Genomic DNA, 12,264 nt, shown 5'->3' on the forward strand with positions numbered 1-12,264 from the left:
TCTACACTTTCAAATTTTAGTGACAAACAAATTTGACGTCATACTTTTTTTGTTAAAACTAGTTTGATAGTGTAGACAGAACTTTAAATATTTCTATACACATATCCACGAGTCCATTCAAAAACCTCATCTTAACCATGGCAGTTGATTCTCGTTACTGTATCTATTTCCGAAGTACCATAATAGAAATATTTGGTAATACAACATCACATGTGTTTCACGTGTATCTAGTAGTAACCTAACCCCTAACTTAACTTTACATGATACAGGCACCACATGTGATATAAATGAGATGGTATTACTAAATTTTTCTGTGATACTTCGGAAACTGATAGTAGGCCCCTATGTGAAGATACAGCACTGAGCATAGACACTTTTCGCTGCTATTAACAAACTGGGTAGTTATCTTTTTTTCACGGATGAACTTAATTTTTAGCAACTGAGTGACGCAGCAGCCCGATGCGCATGACCGTGCGTTCATCGTTATGCGGTAGAATTCTGCGCGCTAGGTATCCAGCACAACAGCTATGGCAACATATCAACACAAATCATCTACAGCTTGATACATCAACTGTGTGTGAAATATCTTAGCGATAAAATCAGAAATTTTTCGATTATTAATTATTATTATCAAATAAATTATAAAACAAACAATGAAGCAAGTAACAACGAACACTGGTGAGTGAACAAATCATCAAAACCCGTTTTAAAAGAAAGATGTTGTCTTTAAATAATTGTTGTTGATGTCCTCGCGTATTATGATCATGGTTTTCATTTGCCGTGTACTGTTTTTTGTCGGGTGGATAGTAGGTAGTCTCTTTGTATTGTATTGCCGATCATCACAGTAAAGCATTTTCATTTACAGACAAAGTTCTCAGGGACACCTTTTGGCCTGTTATCCAAGAATTGGAAGCAATGTTCTGTAGAAAAGCACAGGAACAAGGCGACGTCGATGTTAGTGACTTGACAGTGCAGTCAGACTCAGAGGTTGAATGTTCTAAGTTAAATGCAAAGGTATATTTTATATGTTTTTAATTTGTTAGGTTGATTCACCGTTGTGTATTGTAAGTATAATATATAACAAAACATTCATTAATTCAAACACAAGGGAAGAGAATACCATCATAATAATTTTCGTTAGAAGCCCAATGCTCATTATATTCTAATTTTATTTTCATTGTGTATTTTTAAAGACTGATCACAATATGAATGACATCAGTATTATTGCCGTGAAAGAGTACGTCTCTGATATCATCGCATACAGCGTTAATATCATCAGCAACGAAAATGACGTTCGAACCATGATAAAGAACACTGTCAGCGACCCATTTTGGCCTGTTATCCAAGAACTAAAAACAGTACTTAGACTTCGTGGTCAGGTACAAGCACATGGATACGGTGTCAATTTGGTAGTCGGGTCAAAGATTAAGCGTGCTCTGCACCATAAGAAAACACCTGCAGTCGCCCCAATGCCAAAGAAAGGGCAGAGCCAGATTGCGAGAAACAGATGTGTGGGCACCTTGTCTCTTTCTAAAGCTAAACTTGGAAACACCGAAACAGGAGCTGGTACATCTATGATGACACAGAACCCTATGCAGGTACAGCATGATTAGATTAACTACCACTGTACAGTTTAATTATAAACATTTAGACAGATTAGAAATAATTCAGAGTGCATTAAAATAACTAAATGATCAATCTGTTCCTTCCAATCAGAATTAAAGAAACTAGTAATTATGGCGATTAAGTATTAACCATTTCTTTGTTTTCTTGTAAAGACTGCGTTCATCGATGACTCCACTACCTTCACGATTGACACAAATGATGTCAAGGAGTACGTCCCCAACATCATCTCATACAGCGTCAATGTCGTTACTTCTAGTAGTACCGTCATGGAAAACAAGGACGCAGAAGACCACATTGACAAGGCAACTGAGATAATGGAATCTGCATATAATGTACCACAAACAGGATTTTTCCGACGTCTCTTCCGTAAACTTCGACAACGCTTCCGTAACACCAGACGCCATGAAACTGCCACAGTGGCCGAGCATAAGGAAATAATAAAAGACACTATTAATGGCATAAGCACAGATACCAATGCAAATGATGCCATTGATCTTGTTCCCACTATTTCACGCCACAGGTTCCTGTCAGCGTTTTTATGCTACAAACACTAATCAAGTGCAGCTAAAATGAACTATTTTTTACCAGTCAATATTACTTGAACAAGAATTATTTATAGTTATATTATCAACAATGTTTATATCTCATATTTTGCTTGAATAAATTTAAGGATTGATTTTTACTTACTGGTTGTGTTTTTTTTAAACAATTTTAAATCTTATCACAAATAAAAAATGTAGACGACTCGTAAATTTTTTCCGCACATTACAAATATATTTGCATTGTGCAAGAATAACTTCATCAACTAAGGTACCGTACGATAGCGCTTAATTATTAGTACGTGCGGATTGTCGAGTGTCTTTGCCAAGCATGAAAAAAGAAATCCTTCAAACTTCTTTTGAAGGCATACAAAAATAATTAAAAGTAACTCGTCAAACTGAACTAATAATAATAATTGGGTTTTCAAACATCGGTTTTTGTAAAGGAAGGTCCTAATTGGAGTTACTTACTTCGGTAAGTTGCTTCCTGTAAACCGTAGGCCTAATGTTCAAGATTTGCTCATGAATCGCTTACCCAGATAAAAAATAGATGCATTCCGTTACTGACCAACAAACACACTTATGTTTTGGCACAATTTTACCAGCTGCAACTAAGCGGACGAAGAAAGTTTTACCACAGCCTGAACTTTTCATGTTTGTGAAATTTTGCGAATTATAATTATTTTTTATTTCTTCTCGGAGGAGGAAGAAAAATATATTGTTTCTCTGAAAAAATAAATTTTTAAAAATGTTTTGGTTGAATATACCATTTATCATTATTTAAAATGTATTATATAGGCCTACCAAAAAGTGGATCGAAAGACAAATTATTTACCTAAAAAACTGTAAAATTGTTAAGCAAAAAATTTCAATGGGTTTTTGGTTGAATTTATTTGTGTTTTTCTACAGAAGTGTGTAACTTTATTAAAATGGCGAAATGGCATATTCAAAGTCTTTTTTTGTTATTAATCTTCATTTTCAAGTATTTTTCTTTAATAACGACTCTATCAGCTCACTATGTCGGTCGGTTGGTCGGTTGGTCGGTAAACACTAACTTGAGCACGCGATTGCAGCCATGTATATGACCTTGTTTGACATAACTTTGTATACTTTTCGATCAATATTTGGCACTGCGTTAGTGTTCTTACCTTGCACTCTATTAATGACAGTAACACTTGTAATACTGTATTCCTTCAGAAGGTCAATTTTGATCCATTCTTGATATGAATTCTCTAGTATAAAACATACCTCATAATTAGTAGGCCTATATTAAGTATGAGCTAATATTATATATAATATAAATAATATGATAAAATATATAGGTCTGCGTGAATATCTAGTAAAATTAGGTTTTCAGTACTTTTAAAAAAAGAAATAAATAAGGTTTAGAATGTCGCAACAGGTAATTATTTGCTACAAGTCTTCTGGAGATTCCAGACAACTTAGTAGATGTGTTTGATTGAATATTTAACCTGTAAATAGGTCATTGATGTTATACTTTTTCTTAGAGATACAATATTAGAGATACATTATACAATAAGTTCAATTATGCGAAACACTTACGTGTATGCGCACATTTCCCACTTCTGAAGAGAGAATTGTCATTTCCATCAACAGCATTGTCTGGAATACCCTTTTGCGAGTACACAGACTTTGCTGTAGCCACTACCTTGTAAGATAAATAGGCTGTAACATAAAATAAATGGAAACTATAACATTATTGTTGTTTGCTGTACACCAGGTTAATTCTGAAAAGAACGTTTTTCTCGACGTTTTCAATCAATACAACTTTGAGTTAGGATGTAGAAATTGAGTATTAATAAAAAAAAACATCGCCCTAGGATAACTTCTCTACTAACGTTCGTGTGAACAATTATAAAATAAGCTTACAACGATTCATGTTCAAGCATTATAATTCATAAGCAATTATTAAAGATGTAGTGTCCCTCAAAAACATTTGAATAGGTTATTTTGTAGTTTTAATATTATTCACTTCCGTAGCAAAAAAACCCCGGAAAAATAATAATGTTTTCCATTATAAAATGACAAAATTAATGGTTAAATTCAACCAAAATTCCATTGGATGACAGCCAATTTGACTATTTTTTTGCTTTAAATTACAGTTTTTTAAGGTAAATAATTTTAATGTCCGAGTGGATAACTATTATGTGACATTAAAATGGCGTATTCAAAAAAAAAATGTAAATAATTATTTTTTCAGGGGGACAATACAAGTAAGATTGCAAAATGCTGTTAGTTGCCTTATATTTGCAGAGATGACGTTTAATAAGAATAAAAATATATTGAGAATTAGTCTATTTTTACACATTTAATATATATAGTGAATGCATTATGGCTTTAATAGCTATTATAATAGCTGGTGCACCCGATTCTGGTTACTGTATCTATTATTTCTCCAGATAGGAATTGTCAACCTCGTCTTTCGTTCATCAATCTATTGCCACTTATAATATAACTTATGTTAATGAAGAGAACATCAATTAAATTTTATAAATATTTCCAAATTTGTTATTGTATATATAATGAATTATTTTTCATAACTTTAAAATAATATTGTCTGTATTTTTCTATTGTTCTAGCATTTTTTAATCTATTTTAAACTTCAGTATATTAACAAAGATTAACAAAAACTTGATTCCCCGTTTGGACGCAACTTGCGTTGCTATTTAGTCCTTAAATTGTGTCGTAGTGGGAACCAGTTTGAGCTAAATTATTTAAGTAAGCTTACCGTATTTAAAAAATGGAATGAAATACTATTCTCATGGATGACGAAAAAGAAGAACTCCACTTATCCTATTCCAGTAAACAAACTCAATATTTTTGCGCATGAGGCCTTAATGCTAAAATAAATTATAATTTTCTGTCACTCTGTAACCCGTCGTTAAGGCGAGGTGGCCCCGTAGTCCTCAAATCATTTTCATTACCAAGTACCTTAAAAATCTAAACTGAGATTGGCTAATTCCAATTTGCACTACTTACATGTGTTTGCGCCAGTTAATAAAAAAAGAAAAACTGTTACTGTTAATTCCATTATGTGAGGCGTTATACGTTCATGTTCAGCTTCTGTCGTCAAATAAAACTAGATGTTTTTTAATGGTCCGATGTTGAAGTATATGTGAAGATTGACAATGCAATTAATATCTGTTGTGATCATCTATATAGGGGGCCTATCGATTCGTTTATTAATAGAAACATTGTCATAAAATACTAATTCAAAAGGCAATTTAATATGCTTGCCTTTGGATCAACATAATGAAATTATAATCTAATTGCAATGCATAATTAATTAAATGGTTCAGTTGAATCCCAGTGGTAGTTGCAGGTTTGGTGTTTAGATTCTCGTCGTCAAAGGACGACTACCTCCAACATTAGACCTCGGACCTTTTATTAAATTATTCAGTATCCCTTTGGAAAAAGGGCTTAAACATATGCTTTAACATTTTCTTGTTTTATTATTAGATATGATAATATGGTTATCTATATATAAATTTACGTAAGGGCAAAATTCGGTAAATCGCGAGTTATTTCTAGAATGTTTACTCGATGGTATTTAAAGTTGGTTAGAATCTCGGTACTGATTTTAACAACCTGATGTAACCCTGTTTACTAATTAAATTTAGTTAGATAATTAGTTATTGACAATTACAACGAATTTAAGTTCAACGATTCGCCCCAAATAGGGGTGTTTTCCGATCGTGGTATACACTGTCTAATGGATGTCGATCTTGGAAAATACCTGCACACAATAATACGAGGATGCTTCGCATTTTCCTATCTCCTCCTACGATAATTGTTTTTAATAGCTGAAAACCGGTTGAACAGCTCGAGTACAGTATAATAATGTTGAAGACAGGCCGATTTTCTTTTAAAAATACTATTTTGATAGATTTAATATAGGCCTACGTTTATACAAATGTATTGATTTGCGATGAATGGAACAAGTGTCTATTCTCTCAGGCGCCGTAAAGGCAATTACTGTATACTCATAACAGAAATTCGATCCATTTTTTCCTCTGCAGAGGTTGGATATAATTTTTTTTTAAACGGATAATGATCTAGCGTTTTCACTCGCCGTATATTATGTACAAATCGTTATTATTGCAGTTAAACCACCCACATCATCACCCTTCCCTCACTGGCATGAGTAGCGTTGTAAAACCAGTAGAGGATAGGCCTACGGTACATCACATGCCCTAAACGCAGAACAACTTTGGTGGGTAGGGTAGGAACCAACTTAAAAGTATGAATTGGCTTTAAAAAACATTTGGCCTACTAATTAAGTTGAGTTAGATAATTTAATATTTATTGACGATTAAATCGAATTTATGATTTTCCCCGAATAGAGGTGGTTTTCGCAAATTGTTTTACATTATATAATAATAATAATAATAATAGGATTTTTATAGCGCACATACCACTCAAGAGTGCTCAAGGCACATATAAACATATACACGTCGTAGTGATGTATCGTTACATGTACTGTACTATTTCAATCGACTAGGACGGTGATAGTTTCAACAAAGTATTACATCGCAATGTTTTACTGTGTTTAGTGGTATATTATTTGTAAAACATGAAAACAATAATAATAATAATGGTACTTGATATAGCGCATTATGCTGAAAGCCTCAATGCGCTTTACAAAGACAGAAAAAATTAGAAAATTACAAATTAAAAAGGTGGGTTTTGAGGAGAGATTTGAAGACACTGGTGGAAGTGGCCTGACGGATTTCAATAGGCAACGCATTCCATAGAGAAACGGATGCCGAAGAAAATGAACGATTTCCATAAAACTTAGTGGAAGGATGAATTAATATATGGGCAAGAAGAGACTCAGATCTAGATCTCAGAGACCGCTTAGGAACATAAGGTTGAATAAGTTCAATTTCGTTACTAAATGGATAAAGAATATATTTAAAAATTGTTCCTCATTGCACCCATCCTCTTCCCCATCCCTCAACCCTAATGTTACATACAAAACACAAATTAAGTTTGTTTAAATTTGACTTTTTAAACAATTGGTCTCATTTTGTGACAAGTTTCTCTTTTGGAAGTAATTCCCAGGGTGCTAATTTTAGTTGAGTACATAAATCACAGTGTCTATTTATTCGTTCCTGTAAACGACATGTATTATTGTCCTGCGGTACGTACATTTGAAATCGCCAGTTTTTTAACGCTGAAAATTATTATGTATTCGAGAACCATCTAGTAATATATTAATTAATACTATTTGACCATTCAACTTTGAGGAACTCACACTGATAGGCTCTTGTATGATATAACATGATATCAAGTACATGTTATTGATATGCTCTAGTGGCAAATTTAGCTTAAATATATATACAGTATTTTTTAAATTACCAGAAACAAGTTAAAATCAGTTAAAATAATATTAATAATTATTATTATTAAACTTTTCATTCTATTCGTTACAACTTTTCAACACAACACCACAAAACATGACTTATCACACAGAGGGCGTGCTTCAGTTTCTGAATAAACCTAAAAAGTATTAATTTTGACAGTTTTTTACATTAAGAATGTATAAAACATACAATTAAATATCACAATAACATTAAACATAATTTTAGCATATGCTTGATAACATTTTTATATCAAAAAATCCTACCGGGCGATAACCGGGCCCTATCCGGTCGTAGATTAGTTTACAGTCACAGTGACCCGAAGAGAGATGATAGACTAGAGAGGCGTGTAGCGTAATCATAAAAACATATTGTGTAATAAAATCAGATACTTTATTATTACAGAATCTGTTCATTGGATGTAACATTAAAAGGTCAGTACATTCTAATAAATACTATTAATCAATACCAATATAATTTGATAATTTTAGACTTCTGATATAGGCCCTATTTAAGAAGAAATAGCGGTCTCTAGCCAGGCCGGCCAGGCCTAGCTAGGCTTCCTAACTAACTAGACTAGCCTAGTAGGCCTACCGGGCGAAGGAGAACAGGGTACGCATGCTGATTGACTAATATAGGCCTCGGGAGAAACGCAGAGCTAGGCCTAGCCTAGTTAGTTGGTAATCTACCCTGTTCTACTACTAATTGTAACAAAAAATAATGTACTCAGTAATAGGGAACTACATTCAAGCAAGGCCCTTGTTTGTAATTAATGATACTTGTTTTTCAAAATTGCATTTCCCATTTTGTTTGTTTTTTGTTAATTAAACTTTATTATAAAGAGATATGAACTTAGACTTTAGATAATTGTAATCTATTTTATTATAGAGAAATAACTAGGTTAAATTTTCTAAAGATTTCATTGATCAAGTTTAGTAGAATTGTTTTACAATGCAAAAATAATAAGTGTTTGCCATACTGAGGTTATTTTGGGTTTATATTGTTCACTTTGTGACAAGCTATTTTGACTATGCAAATTGTTCTAGAAAAGAATGATTTAGTAATTAATAAAAAACAATACTTCCTCATTGCATCAAAAGAAACCAGCTAACAATATCATGTAAATTGAATCTTAGACACTGTTTCCTTTTTGTGTATGTTTTAAAAATATTGTATGGGAATTCACAGAGTACCTTAAAATAAACATCTAGTACTTAGGATCCACTAACAATACAGTACTGTAATTTAGATATGATGACCAAGGTTAACTACCATGTCAGTACAGATAACTACCGTAAATCTTCTAATTGTAACCCTGGGTTAGTAACCCACCCCCAACTTTTCCGGTCAGCAACTCATAGCAAAATAATAAAATAGTAGGAATAAACAAATTTGGTTGAACTCTAACTTTAATTTATAAACTCAATCCTCCCCACTCCCGAGATCAACATGCATTATCTCCTTATTTTCAAAATATGGCTGCATCATAAGTTTTTGTGACTCTAATAGTAACCCCCATGGGTTACTATTACTTAGAGTAGTGTGTTATTATTATAGATTGACTTACAGTATAAGGTGGGTTACTATTAAAAGGTGGGTTACTATTAGAGTGTGGGTTACGGTAACCAATGTTTATATGATTGTGTTTCAACGTTATCTTCTTGTTTGAACAAAAATGTTGGAGTCACTTAAGGATTATACTCATTCCTACTGTAGAGTACTACAGTAGGCCCCTAATATGAAAGATAGAACAGTTGTAATAACTTCTTTTTAAAATGTTGATTTTGATCAGCAAAACCATTTTTAAAGCTGACGTTGTCTAGTTGCTGAATTAATTCTGTTTTTGCCAAATTGGGGGAAACTCAGTATTTTCGAAAAGCTACGATTCTTCAATTTGTTTTTGGCCTTCACGATCGATCGAAAGTGGGTGAATTACAGTAGAAAAACTAAAATAACAATCCACTCGCAATGCATGTTGGGATTTACAGCGGGCTGCTTAAATTGTTAGAATCTACTTATTTTTCACATTTTTAACCATAGAAGAAAAAAGTTATCGCAATAGTAGTTTGTGACCTTAAATTAGATCTAAAAAACATAGGCAATATGGGACTTTAATTAAGGGATTTAGTAAAAAAAATGAAATTAATTATGATTATATGATTCCTCCATGGAGCTATAAAATTAAATATAATTTTGTGTATAGTAGTATCCTTCATTCCTCCATGATTATACCATGGATAAAAGGTTATTCTCCATGGTTACTGTACAGCACTTTGATTTACAGTACTGTATATGTACCAGGCACCAGAGATTTAAAGGGCATCTTTATGCAAATAGGTCAAAGGTCAGTTTGTATTGGACTGGTACTTGAATCAATTATCAACTGTTAAACAAATACCAATTTTTCACATGGTTCACTCCCACTGCATGAGTGACTGAAAGCTGTGTTAGTATTATAATAATGCATTAATATACTTATCCTATTGTGTTTTTTATTTTATAGTTTTTGTGCGTATTTTACTGAATATTCTTGTGAAAAATGAAGCCCGAATTTAGTAAGGTAAGCAAAAGAGATATCCTTTTATTTTCACCTTCTATTGGTAATTAGTTAATTCTCTGGATATGATTATACTTGTTGAATTAAAATAGATGTTTATTTGAGAAATTGTGTAATTTGTAATCACATAATTTAAATAATAATATAATTATCAATTGTTGTTTTATAATTAATAAACAACTTATCTATTCATTAATATCTTAACATTTAAATTTTAGTTGTTCACTACTGATATAGGGGCGCCCAATTTAAAGATTGCTTGCTGTGGCATCCCTATTCCATTTGTTTGCTTTCTTGCATTATAATAATATGTTCATTATTGGTTGTATATTTGTATATTATTTGTGGAAATACAGGCACTGTAAATGTTATTATTATTACATAATGATCTACAGTATAGTAGTAGGCCTATGTCTAGACACAAGCACACTGTATAGAATTATAGACATGCTTAGAATACCAATGACAAGGAGTGTTTGTAATACAGTAGATCGATATTGTAAAGCAAGCTACAGTATCATCTACAGTACTGTACATACATGTAAATACTCTTGTGTCTAATATTGTGTAGTTCAATTGATGGTTTCAATTTGAAACCACCACAAGCATTGAAGTTATAAGACACCTGTGTAGAATTTCCTCTTCCTCAAAAAACACAATTTGCACATTATTGTGTGTACACATAGATTTTTTAGAGGTCATTGAATATTCATACAGTACGGCCCATAGACTTACAAGTTACAGTACAAGAACTTGCTTGTTTCCTCATATTTAAAAGATAAACTTTAAAACATGAATTAATTCCGTTTTTTACACCCGTTTATATGGAGTATCGTATTGTTTCAAGTGTTTTTCTAGAGAAGCACGCCATCATCTGTTTCCAGCAATTGGCTTGTATACAAATTTGTTAGTGGTGTTTAAAACTAATAAAATAATACTTTTTTTTTTCTTTGTTTAGGACAAAATCTAATTGCTCCTTTTCATTCATGATTTTTATAGCAGTAGAATTGTTGACATGGTCCCTTAATATTTCTGATTTCTTATTTTTGCAGGCGATAATCGAAAGGTGGAAAAGTATTGATACTTTGCAAAGATGCAAACATAATCATGCAATTAAGATCTGCTTCTTTGCACCTTTTTTGTTTGGCAAATCATACGTTCCAGAGTGTTGGCTTGGATGGCTACAAGAAGCAGGCTTCCTGAAAAACGCAAAGTATGTAACCTCTCTTAGGCCGGCCCTTGTTTCCGCAGCCAAAACAAAATTATCGGTTAATTTTTGAACTAATATTAATAAAGCGTGCATGATCAGTCATTACCAAACAACCAGATGCCCAATCACAACGCAAAAATTTGTCCTTCAGGTCAAAGGTTAAAAATTATCACATTTATCCAACAATTATCCAATTTGAATGAGATAATTATCAGTTAATTTTTTTCCAACGGAATCGGTTAAAACCTGGTTCTATATGCTGTTTATCGGTTAATTTTTATCGGTTATTTTTTGGCTGCGGAAAGATGCTATTTTAATACCCTGTGGTATCTTAAGAAGAGAGTAGAGGTAGTAGGGTATCAACATGACCAGAATTGTACTGGGATACCAGCTCTTACAAATAAGTATCTTTACTAGCCTATAAATAGCACTGACCAGAAATGTTTTCCTGTGAGCTCCTAAACCAACTAATATACAGTACCTAGACTAAGGTTACCATCCTCTTTATTTATTTTTTTTCTTTTAAATATTACTAAAATATATTCATTTCATAATGAAGTTTCATTATTCATATCTTAGCATATTCATTAACATGTTAATTTGTATTCAAATCTTCGCGTATTTATTTCCTAAAGTATTCTTTGCATCATAAAGACAGGATGGTAAGAAATAAATGCTTGAAAAATAAACAAAGAATTAACACGTATTCTAACAAGTATTCTTTCTTAATACATTCACTTTCTTAACATATTAATTTCTTAACATTACATATGTTATAATTTTAGCAAATTCATTTCTTAATGTAGAGTAATCATATTTTTGCATTATTTCTTAACATAATCATATCTTAGCGTATACATCCATTTTTTGCATATCTCTTAGCATATTTATTTCTTACATGTTCATTTCTTAACATCATAATCGTAGCGTGTTAATTCTTTGTTTATT

The 12,264-nt window shown here is 32.2% G+C and overlaps 1 protein-coding gene across 1 annotated transcript in view; it reads left to right on the forward strand.

The window, feature by feature from the left end:
- The first annotated feature begins 7,873 nt into the window (after nt 1–7,873).
- Nucleotides 7,874–12,264, forward strand: part of LOC144850888 (uncharacterized) — a 29,319-nt gene continuing 24,928 nt past the window's right edge. Inside the window, exons 1-3 of the mRNA XM_078708388.1 lie at nt 7,874–7,983; nt 10,053–10,109; nt 11,159–11,319. Of these exons, the coding sequence (XP_078564514.1) occupies nt 10,089–10,109; nt 11,159–11,319 (182 nt within the window). The 5' untranslated portion in view covers nt 7,874–7,983; nt 10,053–10,088. The remainder of the gene's footprint in view (nt 7,984–10,052; nt 10,110–11,158; nt 11,320–12,264) is intronic.

This window comes from Antedon bifida, chromosome 8 (genome assembly GCF_963402885.1).
Source record: "Antedon bifida chromosome 8, ecAntBifi1.1, whole genome shotgun sequence".
Lineage (NCBI taxonomy): Eukaryota > Metazoa > Echinodermata > Crinoidea > Comatulida > Antedonidae > Antedon > Antedon bifida.